The 20,414-nt window shown below is 43.1% G+C and overlaps 1 protein-coding gene across 8 annotated transcripts in view; it reads right to left on the bottom strand.

Moving 5' to 3' along the window:
• EIF2D (eukaryotic translation initiation factor 2D) overlaps positions 1–16,457 on the bottom strand; it is a 29,038-nt gene extending 12,581 nt beyond the window's left edge. For 2 of the 8 annotated variants that reach the window (XM_045456197.1, XM_045456201.1), the window contains exons 1-5: positions 16,185–16,455; positions 15,035–15,225; positions 13,387–13,470; positions 12,785–12,875; positions 1,449–1,556 (exon numbers count right to left, since the gene is read on the bottom strand). In XM_045456197.1, coding sequence (XP_045312153.1) covers positions 1,449–1,556; positions 12,785–12,875; positions 13,387–13,470; positions 15,035–15,225; positions 16,185–16,240 — 530 coding nt within the window. In that variant the 5' untranslated portion in view covers positions 16,241–16,455. Of the gene's footprint in view, positions 1–1,448; positions 1,557–5,940; positions 6,054–12,784; positions 12,876–13,386; positions 13,471–15,034; positions 15,226–16,184 lie in introns of those variants that run through there. The other 6 variants (XM_045456199.1, XM_045456202.1, XM_045456200.1 and 3 more) reach the window with 6 other exon arrangements.
• Between the last annotated feature and the right edge of the window lie 3,957 nt (positions 16,458–20,414).

Here is a 20,414-nt window from a genome sequence, read left to right as displayed (position 1 = left end):
CTGTATTTCTAATTCTGGGCCCAGAAAAACCTCTGCCTCAGTTTCCTCATCTCTCAAATGGGGAGGGTAATTCTTGCTTCCTCCCTGGCCCAAAGGAATAATAATGTCACTAATATACATCTGGGGACAAGGACAGATCAAAGAAAAAGTAGTTAAAAGAGAAGCCCCCAACAGTATCCCCTTCACATGAGTTAAAAATAAAACATTTTGAATTAAATAAACAGGAAGATGCACAGGTACCTGCAGTACCAGTGTGGGGAAATACAAACCCGGGGCTCAGAGCACTTGTCAAGGAACAGACACCTGGCCTGCTCCACAACTGCAGAATCAGTTGCTTCCCTGTGATGTCAGGGTACAATCTAACCTGCAGCGTGGTGATTACGTGGCTTTATGCCACCGAGTCTCGGGAAGACAGGGAAAAAAGCAACGCCTCGTACAGAGCACGTGGAGCAAGATCACGGAAAGCAAACTCAGTTCTAACTAAGGGTTGCAGCACGTCTCGTAGTAGTGTTAATAGTGAGGCCGGACTCTACATTTAGGCTGTTCTGCTAAGTACACCAATTTTTTAAAACGTGGGCAAGGGGCACGGAGCCGCTGCTGGTAAAACAATTAGCAGTGTGACCCCGACGGCCCTGCTCACACTGACAGAACAGCAGGTGCCTGGAGAACATCCGGAAGCAGCCCTCACATATCTGCTGGCACACAGGCCAACGGGGTGTACCTGCAGCACAGCAGGCTTCGGCCAATACTTATCAAATGAGGGACTCCGACGCTGGGCTGAAGATGTAAGGATGTGTCTATGCCAACAGGCCACATCACCCAGCCTAAAGACCAGGCAGAGTGCTTTCGAGAAAAGTACTATTACTGTTTTGGTAAAAATGACAAGAAAATAACCAGAAAATAAACTGGTACATGGCTTGAGAAAGCAAGTGTTATGGTGAGAAAACGTAACTTCCACAATAGGGAGATTGGAAATGGGAAATCTGAACAACAAAAATAATCAGGTCATGACTGTGGTGCCTGAAGGTCTACTCTGCTTTGATCTGGAATCATAAGCGAGAACACCGGGGCACTCACCGTAGGGCAAGAAGATGCCTAAATGTGTGTGGCAGATAAAACCACACTGATTAAAGCCATATAAAACAAGAATATCCCTGTACTGAAAGGCAGAGCAGAGAGTCTGTAAGGCCTTCTTCTAGGCCCAGGATTCTACAATCCACTTGGAAAATAATCAAAGTTCTCTGCAATTTTTCTCTGAACAAGAACAAAAAAAATTAAACCAATCCATCCATCCATTTTTCCTTTCCACACTAGCAAAGAAATTAATATCTGGACCAGCAACTTGCAGAAGGACGTGGCAGGGATGCAGGCTCTCATTTGTGAATGCAGGCCCTGTGCTCTATCCCCCCAGCCAGCCATCTCTCTGACAGAAGGAACACGGAACCCACCATAAGTGGTCCTGGTAGGTGTGGAGCACAGAGAAGCCCCTTCCCTTCAAGCCTGAAGTGAGCATCTCGGCTGTGGACATGGCAGCAACTCCGACGGCAACAGGGGCTCTGAGAGGGAGGAAGCCAGACACACACGTCAGGGAAAGTCTCACAGGAGGACACATGTCAGGACTATCTCTCCACACATATGCTAAGAGCACCGCGTTTGCAAACTAGAAGCAACCACCCGCATCACAGGAGTAAACTCAGTCAGGTCTCAGCGTTCTTCAGATTAACTCTAAATAGGACTTTCAAAAATCCCTTGACCAACATGCCCCTTCTGTCTAAGTAACTACTCTGCTGATGTCATCACTGTTTGTTTTATCCCTATTATGAATCAAACCCAGGCATGACTTGCAAGGATATTTAAAGTTACCTTTGTTATGATCTCATGGTTGTGAGATCAAGGCCCATGTTGGCTATGTGCTGGGTGTGGAGCCTCCTTAAGACTCTCTCCCTTTCAAAAAAAAAAAATTCCCTCCATTTAATTCCAAAAATATAAATGACCTCCCTTACCTTAAAGGCATAGCCATCCTATGCAGAGATTCAAAAGGAAGGCCATTTGTATGCCATAAATTAGGCCAAGGGAGGCCACAGGGAAGAGAGAAGAGACAAACAGTGGAACTTACTGGGGAGGTTCCTTCTAAGCTGGCTCTTTATTACGGGGCTCGCTCCTTGTAACCATCTACTAAGAACTGAGTGAGTCCAGTGATTATCAAAAACAATCTCTTTCACAGTAACTACATAAACTTCCAAAGCCCAAATGGGACACGTGTGCCAGCCCAGTCCTCAAGCATTGCCCACACACTGCCTGTAAGGTCTGCTGCCCGAGGATCACAGAGAACAGACAAGCCTGGCCAAGGTCACCTGGGCACAAGGGAGGAGATTCAAGGGCAGAGTTCCCAACACCTGAACTTAAGAAAAACGTTTGCTAAGCTGGTGGCTCCACTTACTGTGCCCACAGGTCAATCAATTACTACCACAGAAACTTTGAAGCTGGCTTCTCTCTCAGTTCCAAAAAGAGGGATCTTTTTCTTCTACCTCTGGAAGGGCCGTTGGCTCAAAAACTTCAATCTCGAACATGCTTCATATTTTTAATAAACCCCCCTTCATACCCTCATTCTCTGCCACAAACCATCTAAAGCTACATCCCCACAGACATTTTAAAGGCCAAATTGAGCAAGCCAAATACACATTTCTGTAGTTTTCTCCCATCTTGGATAGAATCCCAGGGAAAACCAGTGACACCACCGTCCTTTTCAACTGCAAGTTGTGCAACAGGTAAACAAGGAAGGAAACCTTTCCAGGTCTTGGTTCCAAAAGGTTCAAGGAAAATAGGAGAACATGAGTAGCAACAGTAAGATCTTTCAACGCTGACCCCTCCCATGCCTACAATCTCTTTCTCTCTCAAAGAAGCAATGAGAAAAAAATGTTTCACTCAAGATGCCACAAGGAAGAACAACGGATTGTATCCAGTGTTGGTGGGAGTGTGGGAAGACACGCTCTCCCTAGAGGCGTCAGTAAGATATTGTTTGTGATGAAGACACACTGGAGGCGACCACAAGGTCCACTCGGAGAGGACCTCTTCCATCACCACACAGCAGGTAAGAAGGCTCAGCGTCCCTGAGCTTGCTGACCTGGAAAATGTCCCCATGATCTTAAGTGAAAAAACAATACAGATAAAGTGTAATTCCATTTGGTTGTATTTTTAACCTACACACCAAAATCGTATGTTTTTATATGCACATATATACACACATTCAAGAAGGCTGACAAGGATGTATGCATCAAATGATACAGTTACTTCTAGGAGAAAAGAATTTTTCCAAACTATTCATATGAATATTCCCTAATTTATTTTTAAAAAGATGCCGTGGGGTGACGGCTGAACTCTGTAAAAATACACTACAAATCACTGAATTGTACATTTGGAATTGGTGAATTTTATAGTATGTAAACTATATCTCAATAAAGCTATTGGGGCATCTGCGTGGCTCAGTCAGTTAAGCTTCCCACTCTGGGTTTCGGCTCAGGTCATGATCCCAGGGTGATGGGATTGAGCCCTATATGGGGCTCTGTGCTGACAGCATAGAGCCTGCTTGGGATTCGCTCTCTCTCTATCCCTCCCCCATTGCGTTCTCTGAAAAATAAATGATTAAAAAAAAAAGAATTAAGAGAGAGGATGATGACGTAGATGATGGGGAAAAAGGTGTTAAGATAACGAAAGAAAGACCAAGAAAATGTCACAGACAAGATGTGGTAGGGTCCCCTCCCTAAGGAGAGAAAAAAAGAGAGGGGAAAAAAACCACTTCAGGTAATCTGGCTATGCACCTATGTGATAACATCATGACCTTGTAAACTGAGACTACTTAATCAGACTACATGTTTGTGTGTCACCATAAATGGAAGACAAAGAAATAGAAAATATATAAAAAAACTATGCCATGATCTTCAGGGCTCAATTCTTCAGGTATGAACCTAACTGAGCGGTATTGGTAGGAATAAAGTTGCTTCCTGGAAAGAAAAGCCTTCCTGTCATGACTCCGTGTGAGAATTCTGCTATATTACTTGGGGGCTCGTCCGGGATCTGATGGTGCGTTTCCACCTCCTTCGCCACTGGGGATACAAACCTCAGGGCACCAGCAAAGGCGGCCTCCCCTGGCGCCAGTGGACTGCTTGATCCGCAAGAGACCAGCCCTCCCAGCATGCCGAGGCGAGGACCCCGTGTGTGCCAACGAAACCGATGAGGCCCAGGAACCAGCTCAGGGAGCACTCCTTGTCAGACTGGTAATAACCCGGGTTCGTTTAGGCAGACTTGCCCCTAAGAGGCAGAAGGGGAACCTGATCACCTCCCAGAGTTGCCATAGTAGTTCTACAAGGGATGAGGAATGGAGCTGCAACTCTAAGGTGTTGGGCACTGGGCAGCGGGTTGGAGTTGCTGCGTGAGTGTGTGTGGGGACTTGTCTCTTGTTCATTTCCTGGGTCAATGACTATGATAATTAGAGCCAACTGTCTCTGGTTATTCTATCTCAGAACGGGGACTTTAAGGAATATTCCTAAGAAGCTGCCGAAACTACTTTTATTTTGGGGAAATTCCCTATCTTCTCTGGACTGACACAGACTGCCTAATTCCACTAGTGGAAAACAAAACAAAACAAAAGAAACCTGGAGTCTGCTCCTCTGTCTGAGCTGATAAGATTTAAAACTGGGAATTCTCTTTCTGTGCCTTCTGCTTACACCTCTCCTCTTCTGCCTTCCCTTCCCCCTCCTTTTCCACACCACCTGGGGGGCAGCCTGCATAACTGGCTCCTCAATGCCTCAGGCACCATCAGCCCTTTCTCCCATCCTAGAGGTCTTGGAGCAAAGACCACACACTTCATATTTCCCCACTGGTGCCCCAGGTAAAAACAGACAATGGGGAACAGATTGGTTCACTTTTAAATGGACACAGATGGAACATATTTGGTATTTAAATGGATTTAAGTTTGTTGGTTTAAAACAGACGACTCTTTAGAATTATCAGCAGTAAATATATAAAACTTTTTTCTACCTAAGGTTTTCTAAAGGTCAAATAAGCTGTTATCTCTGTTGCAATTTGTCAGCAAAAAGGTGACTTAAAATGATGGTTAATTTTGTCTGTCTCAAAGTTTTCATGGGTAATTGTTAAGATAGCTTTCAAAGTCATTGGTAACCTAAAACATTAAAGTTTTGCTTGCATGATAAATTGAGATTGAATTCATTAGATAGCTAACGAGATAAGAGGCTAAAGCACTAATTACTAGATGTAGGTTTGTGCTTCTGACTTGTTACAGAGAAACTAAAGATATTTGGATCTGTGGGAAAACATGCTTTATGATTAATGGATTCTTAAGTTTGCCATCTAAAAAAATTCTGATGTAACATAAAGTACACAATTAGTTACCACTTAGTTTTCACTGGAGACTAAGGTTTCAAAGAGTTAAAATTCTGCTAAATGTAATTAAAACCGATAAAAACAAGAAAAGCAACTCTGTATGTAGAAAAGGAGATATGAAAGAAAGATATAAAAAATGGAAATATATTTTTGTTAAAGGTAAAAAAAAAAAAAAAGTAATTTTGTCCTAAATGAGACTGGTTATTTGGAGAGAAATGGCTTGGGATAAAATCTAAATGTAAAGAAAGGTTGTAGAAGGTTCATGAAGAAAATCTTCACACAGAAATTTTATGTGTGGTCAGGATGCACTAAGGTTACAATAAATGGATTTTAAAAGTATACTGCGTTAAGATTAAAACTCCCCCTCCTTTGTTCCAAAGGCTGGGAACATGATGGCAATACCCTTCGTGCCGGCCTCCAAATCCTCCACATTTCTGTTGTTCCTGCTCAGCAGAGGACTGGATGGGTGCCCATGCCATATGAGGGAGGGATGATATATGAAGGGCTTTTACTAAGATATGTGGGAGCCATTTTACTAACCTTAGTCCATTGTATGCTGAAAATGGATATCCACATGGCTGAAACATATTTATGTGGGCATTGTTGAAAACAGCAGGGGAATGGACCTTGACTTTGGCTCTTTAACCCCTTCCCTCAATGGCCAATAATCAATATGTAAGTTACTGTTGGGCCAAAATAAAATTAGTGCATATTATGACAACCAGGAAAGTCTTGCTTGGTCACAGTCCATACCCCAAAGGTCCTGCAGGTGGGAAACGGAGGGGTAAAAACAAAACAAAACAAAACAAAACAAAACAAAACAAAACAAAACAGGAAAGACCAGGTCAGCTCTTGGGAGGTAGGGTCAACCCGGGTAAGAATGACTACTCTCAGCACCTTGCGAGACTGAGAGGGCTTTTGGCTGCCAGTTGCATAGCCAGCCAGAACCCAGGGCCAGGAGATGAGGTTTCTCCTGGCCAGCTATAGGAAATTGAGATAAGGGACAACTTTCTTCCTCTTTCCTATAAATGGGTAATTCCCCAACCAAGGCCATTACTCCTTTGGAATGCATTATGATTCATTTTCTTTTGCACAAAGGCTTGGCCCCAAAACAAACTGGAAGAGGGAACCTGGCCACCAGAGGGAAATATCAATGACATTACTATCCTACAATTGGACTTGTTTTGCAAATGTGAAGGGAAATGGGGAGAATTCCCCTATGTTCATTGTTTTTGGGCCAAAACAGACCTAGAGAAGGAGGAAGGGAAGTCTCCCACCTCAACCACCCCTTCCTCCTCCTCCTCCTCCTCCTCCTCAGGTCCTCAATCTGTAAAAAACAAAAAATACAATTCTGCTCCCTGCTACCCACCTTATCCAGGCCCTCCCTGTAACAGGCATGTATCCCTTATAACAAGCTAGAATGCCAGAAGAAAAAACCTTTATGTTACAAGGTTTAAGACACATAAAAGGAGATCTAGGTAAATTTTCTGATCGTTAAGTACATAAAGGCCATTCAGAATATTACGTATGTTTCGGTGTTGATCTGGAAAGATATAACGCTTTTGTTAAACCAGACTCTTAATGAGACATGTTTTGAAAAAAAAAATTAAGGAAATCTAAGATTTGGCCCTTAAATTATGCTAAATTAGTCACTATCTTACAAACACAAAATGAGAGCCTGATGGCCTTCCTGAAGAGGTTGAGGGAGGCTCTCATTAAATATATGGCTATCTCCCCTGACACCCCTAAGGCTGAGATGATTTTAAAGGACAAATTTGTCACTCAAGCAGCCCTAGATATTCAGAGAAGATGCAAAAATCGGCTGTTGGCCTTTGAAGGGACCCTGGAGGAGCTCTGATGAGCTGCCAATTGGGTATATTACAACCAAGATCAAAGGAGAATAAGAATTAAAAAAACAAAACAACAAACAGAAAAGGAAGCTTAAAAAAAAATAATCTGAGACCTTAGTTGTGGCCTTATGTACTATGTCAGACTGGACTTCCCAAGGTCCTGGCACCAAGTGCCATTTATATGCCCGTTCAGAGCACTAAAAGGAGAACGTCCTCAGAGGGGACAACCAAAATGAAATTATAAGCCATGCCCCTTATGTGGAGACAATCAGTGGAGATCCGAATGTCCTCAGGGACCTCTATCTGTGAGGGCTCAGATAACTAATGTCCCTGGAAGGACTAAGTGGGCCTGGGGCTCTTCAAGGTGGCTCCCCTAAACCAACTGTCTATCAGAAACTCAGAGCCTTGGGTAACTCCAGGACAGAGACACAATTATGTGAGTTTTTAGAAGTTACTGGATATTGCAGGCTGCAGATACCAGGTTCAGGAAAAACAGTTTGCCTGCTATATCAAGTATTAAAGGAAACTCAATCCCATCTACTCTCCCGAAAAAATAATAAACTGGGGTCTGACTCCTAGACACTGTCTCCAGCCCTTGGAATGGTTATAAACAGAGCGGAGTCATTACTATTACCAAACTCACAGAGTTAAAAGATCATTAAAACACAGGATCAGACCTTTCTTTTAGGAAGGGACAAAATTTAATCAAATGGCCTAAAGGGTGTTTACTGGAAAACAATTTGTCAAGGACAGTTCTGCAAGTGGTAGCAGCCTGTGAAGTATGTCTTAAAAATAATCCTTTCAATCATAAACTTGCTCTCCCAGACAATCAAGAAACTGGAGGCTATCCAGAAAGGACTGACAATTAGGTTTCAATACTTTACTAATTGGTAAAGGTCTTCCCCTCCAAGACAGGAAAGGCACAAAAAGTAATACAAATTCTGCTTTATAAAATAATATCCAGGTTTGGCTTACCTAAAAATTTACAAATGAATCATGGTAAATGGCTGCCTTGACTCTTTCTCTTGTAGAACTCCTGGCTCTTGGAAGTTTTACACCTCAAAATAAAGCAAACTGCTTATACTCAGCAAAACTCTAAATAACACCTCACAAGCATTAGAAGCTTTAAAAAATTTTGAAATGAAGTTAGGGCCGAACTCTTAAAAATAGAGCTGCCATTAATGACTAACTGCTCCTGCTCCTCCATCACCTGGGTTATGAGAGAGTCCCTGACATACGCTGTTTACAAAGGCAGGGTCTCTCCTAGACTGTTTGACAGGTTTGGAAACCGTAGACATTATCTTAAGATGCTATCTTGTTGGTCAGTATAATCTTTACTTTGTGTTTTTCTCTTTATGTCCACTAATGTTTATGCTACCTCATGCCTGCCAGCCTTCCTGTAAAACCATACTGTGGGCCACTCGACCGACTCTTGGGTAGACTAACAGCTGTACCCCCACACCATCCCTTATCAGCTTAAAGAAGCCGGAACGGTCATCGTCTCTGTTTCCTAACAGCAGTTACAGGCCCTACTTCAGGGAAGAAATAAATAGGGAAAGGGTTGACATTAGGTAGGGAGAGATAAAGGACCTTCAGGGAGGCAGACTGCAGCTGCAGGTGGGAGGCAAAAGAAGCAGATGGGGTTCTCCCTTTATGAAATCCTTTATGGGTGCCCTCCCCCCATTATCAAGGGCATAAGAGGAGATCTAAATGAGATAGACAATCTAACACTAAGACAACAGATGTGGGCCCTCGGCTCTACCCTAACCACCTTACACCACTGGGTCAGAGATATTACCTGTGAATCTGATCACAGATGCTCACCCCTTTAAACCAGGAGATGCAGTATGGATAAAGGAGTGAAATGTCCAACCCCTAAAGCCCCTCTAGAGGGGCCCATTCACTGTTATTTTGTCCACCCCTATTAGAGTAAAGGTGACCAAAGTGGGTCCCTGGATTCACTACAGCAGAGAAAAGCTGGCATCTCGAAACTGGGAATGCATTCCTGGGCCTTCAACGCCATACAAGCTGACCATACAGAAGCAGCAATCTGCAGCTCCAGAGGTTTGGGGAGATTGTAGCCCTGCTTTAGTCACTCTGGAAGCTGACTAATCTACACACGGCAGAAGCTTAAGGAATCGATGGTTTGGTGAAACAAAAGACTGTCCTTATTTTCCAGATCTATTTCCTTACTGTGATGCACTGTCATGTCCTGTTTCTCACTATTATTGTGATTCTTTCTCTACTCTTTGCCATAGGATTGGCCGAGGCCACCCCGGCCAGCTGGAAATGTGGGGAGAGGTTTCTGTTAACACTCACCTTCCTTTTGTGGATAGGATACTTTGATGGTACCAACGCTGGGAAACAATGGCCATGAGAGACTAGAAAATCAGACCCCCACAAACCTTACAGTAAAACAAAATACCCCAGTCCTACTACCGGGGTTTGGCTTCCCAAAAGCTCAATTATTGGGAAAGACTGTCTTGTCTAGTGGGGAAAAAATTCATCACCATCTCTGTTAAAAACTTAACATGCCTAGGCCGAAGATTTTATAACTCAACTGCTCAAAAAACCCAATGTTGGGGAACCCCAGATCACCTTAAGCCAGATCCCCACCGCTTATCTAACTTCTCTCATCTCTGAGAGGCTGAAGACAATGTCAACGCAGCCATCAAATGGTGGGCCCCAGGGGGACTACACTAGATGTGCAAAAGGAGCGCCTATATAGTACCTCCCTAGTCTGGTCAGGGTCATATGTGCTGGAAACTATTCGTCCATGTCTTCCTGATCCCACTTGCCAGAGGGAAACATTTGGGAGTCCAAGTGTATGGACACAAGGAGACTAAAAGGAAGCAGGGTGCCTTACAGATTGGTAATTAAAAAGATGATAAATGGCCTCCTGAGCATATAATCCAATATTATGGCCCTGCCCCCTGGGCAGAGGATGGGTCTTGGGGCTACCACACTCCCATTTACGTGCTAAACCACATACTCAGACTGCAAGCAGCTGTAGAAATTATAACCAATGAAAATGCCAGAGCTCTTAACTTACTAGCCAAGCAGCAAACCAAAATGTGCAATGCCATCTATCAAATGCCATCTATCTACCTGCTTGCTTCTGAGGGAGGTGTTTATGAAAAATTTACCCTGAGCAACTGCTACCTACAGACAGATGATGAGAGGAAAGTCACAGAGGAGATCACAGATCAATGAGAAAGGTTACTCATGTCTCAGTTCAGATCTGGAAAGGTTGGGACCCCTGGGAGTTATCTGGAGGATGGTTTTCAACTCTCAGGAGATTCAAAGCCCTCATGGGAATTATCCTCCTAATTTTGGGAGGGTGCTTAACTTTACCCTGCTTAGTTCCCTTGGTTGTACGGTCCATCTCCAGTCTCACTGAGGCCATGATTTAAAAAGGACAGCCACTCAAAAAAAAAAAAAAAAAAAAAAAAAAAAAGAAGAAGAAGAAGAAAAGCAGGGGGAGCGCCTGGGTGACTCAGTCGGTTAAGTGACTGACTTTGGCTCAGGTCATGATCTCGCAATTTGTCATTTCAAGCCCTGCGTTGGGCTCTATGCTGACAGCTCAGAGCCTGGAGTCTGCTTCAGAATCTGTGTCTCCCTCTCCTCTTCATGCTCTGTCTCTCTCTCTCAAAAATTAATAAATGTTGGGGCGCCTGGGTGGCGCAGTCGGTTAAGCGTCCGACTTCAGCCAGGTCACGATCTCGCGGTCCGTGAGTTCGAGCCCCGCGTCGGGCTCTGGGCTGATGGCTCAGAGCCTGGAGCCTGTTTCCGATTCTGTGTCTCCCTCTCTCTCTGCCCCTCCCCCGTTCATACTCTGTCTCTCTCTGTCCCAAAAATAAATAAACGTTTAAAAAAAAAAAAAAAAAAAATTAATAAATGTTAAAAAATTTTAAAAACAAAAAAGGACGGGCACTCATGTAATAATGTTATAAAAATATAAACCTCTTGGGGAGCCTGGGTGACTCAGTCAGTTGAGCATCTGACTTCGGCTCGGATCATGATCTCATGGTTCATGGGTTTGGGCCCCGTGTCGGGTTCTGTGCTGACAACTCAGAGCCTGAAGCCTGCTTCGGATTCTGTGTCTCCCTCTCTCTCTACCCTCCCCAGCTTGTGCTCTGTCTCTATCTCAAAAATAAATATTAAAAAAATTTTTTTTAAATATATAAACCTCTAAACCAAGAAGATGCTCTATGAAACGAAATAGAGAAGTCTGAGCATCAAAGGTAGAAATGTTTCTCTCCCTAAGGAGAGAAAAAAAGAGAAAAAAGAAAGAAAAACAAAAAACAAAACAAAAAACTTTAAGGTAACCTGGCTATGTGCCTATGTGACAACATCCCTCATGACCTTGTAAACAAAGACTACTTAATTAGACTACATGTTTGTGTGTGTTACCATATATGGGAGACAAAGAAATAGAAAATGTATAAAAAAATTATACCGCGAGACATTCGGGGTCCAGTTCTTTGGGTACAAACCCAACTGAGTGGTGCCGGCAGAAATAAAGTTGCTTCCTGGGAAGGTAAGCCTTGGTGTCACGATTCTGTGTGAGAATTCTGCTACAAAGAGACTAAGAAGCCAACAACTAAATGCAAAAGGTATCCTAGACTAGATCCTTTTTCTTTTTTTTAATCTTTATTTTTGAGAGAGAGACAGACAGAGCATGAGCAGGGGAGGGGCAGAGAGAGAGAGGGAGACACAGAATCTGTAGCAGGTTCCAAGCTCTGAGCAGTCAACACAGAGCCCGACATGGGGCTCAAACTCAAGCACCGTGAGATCCTGACGTGAGCTGAAGTCGGACGTTTAACTTTAACCCCTAGACTGGATTCTTTTTTTTTTTTTTTTAACATATATCTTTCTTTTTTTAATTTTTTTTTTCAACGTTTATTTATTTTTGGGACAGAGAGAGACAGAGCATGAACAGGGGAGGGGCAGAGAGAGAGGGAGACACAGAATCAGAAACAGGCTCCAGGCTCTGAGCCATCAGCCCAGAGCCCGACGCGGGGCTGGAACTCACGGACCGCGAGATCGTGACCTGGCTGAAGTCGGACGCTTAACCGACTGCGCCACCCAGGCGCCCCTAGACTGGATTCTTGAATGGAAAGACATTTCATGGAAAAACTGGGGGAATATGAATAAAATCTACAATTGTATTCATAGGACTGTGCCAATGTTAATTCCTTAGTTTTGATACCTGTACTTTGGTTATAAAAAAACATTATCATTACAGGAAGCTGGATAAGAACTCTATACCTCTATACTATCTTTGTAACTCTTCTGTAAATGTAAAATTACTAAAAAAACAAAAACAAAAACAGCAGCAGCAGCTATGCTTGGCCCACATGTATACACAGCCCCACAGGCTCACCACCATCCCCCAGTGGCCCACTCCACAAGAAGCTGCTTTTTCTTCCTTTAATCCTTTATCCATAAGCTTGGGGAGTTGTCATTTCCCAAACCCTTCCCCAGTTTTACTGAAGATTTTCCCCCAAAGGCACAGCGGACTGACACAGTACCTGTTCCCCAGCAAGGCAATGGCACAGAGGTCACCCTTCTGTACCTGAGGCAGACCAGCAGGGGGCACCACGAGTCCTGGCAGCATCAAATCTGCAGCAAAGGAAACAAATGCATCACAACCTGTATTCTGCCTCTAAACAATTCCATGTTCTACTTCATCATTTATTCGTTCACTCAACCTACAAACCTTTATCAGGTATCAGCAAGGTTATTCATAATGAAAATTAAAAGACGGCAACCTGAGTATCACACCATTCCCCTAGGGGGGCTAGTGGTCCAACTGAAGCACCAAGGCCAGTTCCATGACCTATCTTATTCTGGTTTCCCAAAATTAGCTTACTGACTTAAAGGACAGCATATGGCAGTTCACAAACTATTTTCTCATTGAAGTACAAAGTACAAAGTTGACTGAAGCCTTTCAACAGCGTCGTAGAGGCCCAGGGACCTCACGGAAGCAGTCAAGAGAGAGATGAAACGCAAACGGGGGAAAAATTCCACTTTTCAACCATATGAACGCAGGAAGTGGGTACATTTATTAGAGTAGTCGGTCCTTCCTAAGCGGGTTTCAGTCGATAGCCAGAATATAGGGAAATCTTCTTACCTGCTCCCCCCACCAGTTTTTCAAGCACCGGAGGCCACGTCGTGAAAGCTGGGAGAAGGTCAGGATAGGACCACAAGGTATACACTGCCCAAAAAGAGACACAGATTTACTGCCAAAGAGTCAATCCCCTGGGGCACTGGCAAAGCCAAACACGAAGGCCACTTTAATTCAGGGACAGTAAAGGAACTCAGCTCAAAGCTAGAGAAGAGGCTGTGAGGCCCAAAGAGGGTTCATTCTGGTCTTTTTGTGTTTTTTTTTTTTCAAATTTAAATGTATTTATTTAAATTTAAGTTAGTTAACATACAGTGTAGCCTTGGTTTCTAGGGGTTTCCTTCTTAAAATAGGCAGATTCTTTTTTTTTCTAATATACCTTTTTATCTTTTAATAATCGCAATATAAGTGATTACAAATATACATAAAAATGCTTACAAATCACATAAACATATTTATACCATTATACAGCCATATAAAATGGAAATATGGAAGGATAAATATTAGGATATCACCAAGAATTTCCACACTTGTGAAGGTGGTAAAACTACTAAAAATTGAAAAAGTATACATATATACAAAATTACATGTGAATATAATTTTTAAAAATTATAAATGGTAATCACTCTCTTGTCTTTAAAGCTCTCTCCTCAGTGACTAAGGAAATCTTCTGTGGGTATGCTTAGGAAATAACAGGGAGGCAGTGGGCCCACAGGCTTTGCTATTGGAAGGAAGAAGGTAGATTCTTAAAAACCTGGATGTCACCTGACACTGGGAGGCCCCATCATCCCACCTGATTGTAGTTGTAGAAATGGGCACAGCAGGTAAAAGCGGGGACAAACACCAAGGAGGATTCCACTTGTGACCTCAGAAACAAGTAGACTAAGAACAGGGCACCAGCCTGTAAACAATTTGGAAATTTCCGTATGTTTATTATTTGTATTCCCTCTGTTTTCATAGTGATTAGTGGTAAAAACCCTTAGATCAAAAAGCGCCTCCTGTGTCCCTATAGCAGCAAAGTGGGGTGGGGGCAGGAGCGGACCAAGGAGACCGTCCTATGCTGCTGTAGCACAGCTTAGGGCAAGAAAAGCCCCAGTGACAAAGCAGGTGTCAGCAGCTAGAGACAAAAGGACCTTAGATGTCTGAGTTCTGTCACAAGGAGAGAAACCAAAGGATCCTGAGAGCCGGATAGAGCCGAAGGAAGAATCCCTGTGGGAGTACATCACTAAGACAGCTGGGTACGTGGTTTCATTAACCCAGCTTCTTTCCTATCACAGGATCTTTCCAGTCTCTAAAGAAAATCCTGCTAGCCATCGTTTTAAGATGTATTTCCTACATGTCCTGAAATGCCACCCTTTTCGAGACCCCTGCTCCATCCCTAGTTAACCCACTAGGAACTACTACTCCTTCATCTCAGAATATCTCTTGGCAACCGCGCTCTTTCTGTATTGGCCCTTTCATTCTCCCTCCTACGGCAGTAAGTTTCGACCTTGAAAGACCCAATCCTAGGGACACTGGGCCCGAAACGATTCTTACGGATGGTACTGGAAGATTTGGCACTTACTGTTTTGAGTAAGACAGGTGAATGAAAGAAATAAGGAGTAACGGATGCCAGGCAAGGATTACAGTAATGGCCATGTCCATCCTGTTGCCATACCTGTCGGATACAGATTTTTCTCCACTTCGAACAGGATGGGGTTACCACCGCTCACGTACACAGTCACTGCATCCCCTCTGTGAGCATACAGTTTCACAATGTTGAGCTCCTCCTTTCCAGGTACCAACACAGAGACCTGATCTGTTCCTAGAGTGGGGAAAGCAGCCATCACATCAGCCCGAAGCTTTCTCCTGCAGAAAGCAAACCAATGAGTGGTATGAATCGTGCCTGGATGCATTTTGAGAACTGCAAAGGATTCGGAAGGACTTACTATCAATTCAAGGGGCCAAGGAAAAACTGCTTTATGATGCCCTACTCTCGTACACTCTTCCAAAACATCCTATTCTCTTTCACATCCCATGTCTCCTCTATTGTCACATATTCTTGGGGGCAAGACTTTCCATTTTACGAAGAAAGAGGGAAGCTGAGATCCAGGCAGTAACCAAGTTAGCCTGACTTTGGAAATTCAGCCCGGCCTTCCTGCCTCTATGCCTAGCCCTCGCACCCACTCCCTTCTCTCTATGCTTGGCAAACCTGTCCCAGATGGTTAAAAAGCTATACCAGGGCACCAAGAGTGACAACTATAGAACACGGGGTCCAAAATTCGCAACGTGCTATCTGCGTTTGCGACACTGTCTGAACAGATACAGGTCTCCTCAAAACCTGTCCCGTAATTCTCCCTCACCTCTCCCTCCATCTGTCTGTCTCTCCTGCCAGAAGTAATCACTAGACACTTTTCCTCCTATCGTTGTAGTTCTCGGTTCCTCATCTGATTTCTCCTCAGGGACTCTAAGCTCTTAGGAGAGTGGCACCCTGTCTGTCTGTCTTCCTTCCTTCTTTTCTTTCTTTTTTGGCGCCCTCCGCAATACCTTCTATAGATCGCAGTCAGTAAGCGTTGATTGAATTACGTTTTCCTTTAAACGAATTACAATATCCAAAAGATAGCCTGGAAGATAAATCAGGCCTCCTCTCCCTCTTCACCCTCAAAACATGTCTATTCCAGCCTGGTCCCCTGGGGTCCCTTCCCCCGCTGGACCCCTCGGCCTCCACCCCGGGTCGGCTGAGCTAGTCCAAAAGGGCTGTGGGCCAGCCGGGATGGAGAAATGGCTGGGTGTCCTGGTGGGCGGAACAGGGCCCTTCTCTCCCTCACCTGTCTGACCCCTTGATGGCCGTGTTGGACTTGACCCGAAAGGCCTTGGCAAACATGTCTGCTGGAGTGGCCTGGGGAAGAGAAGGAGAGCACAGACGCCAGGGGCCGTCAGGAACGCGACAACGCGGCACCGTCCCCACCCGCAGCGTCCCTGGGGGCAGCCATGCTGGGGCCCGGCCGGGAAAGAGGCCCGGCTGGAAACCCGGGCCGCGCAGCTTCGCGGCTTTGGCCGCTACCCAGACCGCGGCCGCCCCTACTGACAGGATCCGGAACTGAAGCAGGGGGGGCGGGGCCCGGGGAAGGCGGGGCGGATTCCCGCTCCGGCCCTGCGCCTGCGCGACTGGCTGGCTCCTGCACGCCTGCAGGGGTCCCGCGGTGGCTAAGGTACCTCTGTCTATTGCCGCCCAGTAGGCGTTAGGGCGTCTTGACTTCCCTTCAGTTTAACTCAGCCCCACAGAAGTAATTGACCGTTGTGTTTTATTCGTTTCGTAGCCCTCTCGAATGGTTTTCTTAAGGGCTTTGTCTTTGCATTTAATTGCACGCTAGGAAGTCTCCGAATTTTCTCTTTTGTTTTAAATTTACATGGGGTGATAGCAATACGGGGAATCCGCCCTCGCCCAAGGTTTGCGCCTCATGTTATGAGTAAAAACACTACAAACAATCTTCAAATCTGTTTTAAAATATTTTTGACCACCTGTAGGTAACTTTTGCAAAGCGTTATTGCATTTTGCGTCAAGTGTTATTTGGGGAGAGAGGGGTTTCCAAAACTGATTAAATTATTCACGTTGCTTATTAAAAAAAAAAAAAAAATCTGTGAGCCAGATTAGGGTCAGGTTATGGCTTGGCTTCTCCCTAGCAATGTGATCCTGGGCCAACGGCTTATTCTTTCTAAAACCCTTGCATTCTCTGAAAGATGTGGATGGAGTACCTACGTCATGGGGTTTCCATGAGAAACGATTGAGGTAATGAGTGTGATGGGTTACACAGTGTTTTGCAAATTTGCAGTCATATTTTTCAAAACTCTTGACAGGTGTGACGTTTTGGGTTTCCCTGAAAGGGACTGCTGTGTGCCCTGGAGGCATGGATTTAAAGACCTGGGGTCTTGGCTCCTACTAGGTTAATTTTTGCGTGTGGGAACGGTTAAGGGCAGAGTGTCCATCCACCAAGAAATAAATACTAATTGCTCGTTCGCTGACACAGTTACACAAAGGAGGATTTCACACTGGGCGTCCAAAGATTAGGTCTCCCAGTGTCTGCCCGCCACCAGGATTCTTACAAGGGCCCCTAACGTGGCCTGGGGCCAGGCGCAACTTGGGCTCCTCCTACCCTTCTGACCTAGGAGGCCTTTATTCTCAAGCACCCCAGCGACAAGGCCAAGGTCAGAGGAGCCCAGAGGAGGGCAGTGCCAGACAGCCTTTTCCCTTCTGGCTCCCAACGCAGCCACATGTGGGGACGCTTGATCCAGACTGTGCTGTTGACCAGTGTCTACCGCAGCACAGCTACTGAGGCAGCCTCTGTGCAGGGAGCTGAGGAAGGCTATTCAAGAGAAGATTAGAATGATAAATACGAAAACAGCAAGGTACAGATAAATGTGTAAAATCACCTCCCTTCTATATATTGAAAAAAGGAGATTAATAAACACTGGGAGGATGACAGAAACTAATAAAAATATAACTTTATTAAATGAGGAAACAGATAAATGATGGAAAAAGCTTTCACTTCAGAGAGCCTTGTCATGTGACTTTGACTTTTGAAACATGTAGCTGTTTTTCATATCTAAAAAGTTTAGCTTAATAGAGGAAGAAGCATCACTTAAAATTAAAATATGATGCAAATAAATGTAAAACTGTATTAAGTTGGGAAGTGAACCAATCAGAGATAAGGATTATTTGAAGTCATTTTGGAAGAGAGTACTTACATTCAGAGTTGAACATCCCAGGACAAAATAAATGCAAAGACATTGTAACCTTCATTCAGTAGTTTACCTGGTAGTAGTAATGTTTGCATTAAACTTTTTATATTATTTTTGCAAATACTGAAATATAAGAATATGTGAGTAAAGAGAAGAGACAGAAAATGTACTAGAAAGTTTTTAACCCTCTGTTATTAAACTTGAATTGTAAGATCCAGTAGGAGCAAATGAATTTTAAATTTCACTTCTATTTCAGTCTTCTGTCAAGCAAGAAGACATTTAAAGACGTTTCCACGGTGTTGAACATTTCTATTTCAACATAATTCTCTTCACAGGATGGTACAATTCTTGGGTTCTAAACACTATTTCCCAGTAAAAGGAATCAGACCCCTTTGGAAAGGTGTATGCTTACAGGTATTGGGCAGGGAAATACCCAGGGAGCCTGGAACATCATGTTGTCTTAAGAAATGCTCAAAGAATAATGGGGTATAACAAAGCAATCAGCAGCTAGTTTCAAGAGGCTCTCAACTAGCCAAATTTGGGATAATTTGAGCTTCAAAAATAATGCCTATAATTATGATAAATTGAATAAATAAAAATTCAGGAATCCATGTTGATTTATTTATTTATTTATTTTTTTATTTATGTATTAATTGTTTTGAGAGAGAGAGGAGAGCTCTGTGGTGAGAGCGGGGCAAATGGAAAGAGAGAAAGAATCTTAAGCAGGCTCCCCACTCAGCGCAGAGCCCAGAGCTCATATCCTGGGCTCCATCCCATGACCTGAGCCAAAATCATGATGGATGCTCAATCGACTGAGCCACCCAGGTGCCCCGGTGATACAATATTAAACACAAAACAAAACAAAAAAATATATATATGTAAAGCTATCAGAAGTTCACTATTATCAAGTTCTTATTCTAAAAATTGAAAATTAAAGATTTACCAAACCTTTTCAGTTCAAAGCTATAGTGAGTTGGCAAAGTACCACTCATCTTTACACAGGAATGACAATAACTGCAGAAAAATATTAGAATGAATCTTAAAAGTGATTATTTTGCAGCCAAAAGTGAAAATAAACGGTTATAGGTCATATTGGTTACAGGCCAATTGTCATACACTGATTCCACCAGCATTAGGTGAAATGTTCTGGAGAAATAGTATTTACACCAATATTAACACCACAGATAACTTGACAATTTTAACAATAGTCCTTTAAATGTGAGAAAATTGACACTCATTTGTGATTCAGATTTAGATAAATTGGCTCCATTGGAGACAGCCAGCTTACTCATTCTAAGAATGCCACTTGATTTGATGCAAAATGAAGAAGATACCACCTTAAAATATTTTTACCTTAATTATATCTTTATTTTCATCTTTAAGTTTTTATGTTTTTGTAGAAGTTAAAAATGTTTATGTTCAATTGATGTTAACTAATTATGTTGTTTGGAATGCATGAACATTAAAATCATATTTCAGACTCTTATGGTTGAATGTTTGCAAAACTCTCTATACTAACAACATCCTGAATGTGTCACTGGATTTGAAGATCATTACCAAAGAGGTTCTCATAGTTCTCAGCATGTACTGTCTTACTTTATCTTTATTTTAAAATAACACATTTTGGGGTTTAAAGGTGATACATATGAAAGACAGAAAAAGTGGAGACTGCAGGTAAGTGTAAGTTCAACACCACCTCCTACCCCTAGTTTCTCTAAATTCAAGTATAGTTATTGTACACTTTTTATTTTACTTCCTGACAGTCTTTGCTCTGTAAACATTTATGCAGTGTTCAAAGCATTCTGTGTGTTTATACTTGATGTATTTTTTGTCCCTTTCATGTTACGTTTTAGGATAGTCATGCACCAGTTAGATCCAATTTCTCTTTATGATTTCTTTGAATTTTTATGTGTGCTAGAGAGTCATCTTTTAGGAGATCATGTATCCCATCGTTTTTTGGTGTATCTATTGCTAGATAAGCAATATTAAGTAGTAACAGCTTACATCTTCTAGGTATGACAGAGGTATGACATAGATTTTGATGTGTTTTTGAAGTGAACTTATTCTGAAGTTGTAAAGAAGTATCTTCTCCCATTTCCTCTGAAATGGATAGTTTCAGGAAGGCTCAGAAATTTGGAGGAAGACGTGAGAAAGGTAGGAGAAAGATGGATAGAAGTCACCACTGAAATGGTTGAATCTAATTTCTTGTCATAGATATTTTAAGAATAGGACATAAAGAATTTTGGTTTGCCAAGTTTTAATGAGGTACTTGTAAGATGTGATTTATTTGTCTCTCAGATTTAATTACATCATCCATA

This window comes from Leopardus geoffroyi, chromosome C3 (genome assembly GCF_018350155.1).
Source record: "Leopardus geoffroyi isolate Oge1 chromosome C3, O.geoffroyi_Oge1_pat1.0, whole genome shotgun sequence".
Lineage (NCBI taxonomy): Eukaryota > Metazoa > Chordata > Mammalia > Carnivora > Felidae > Leopardus > Leopardus geoffroyi.
This window is presented reverse-complemented; position numbering and strand designations above follow the sequence as displayed.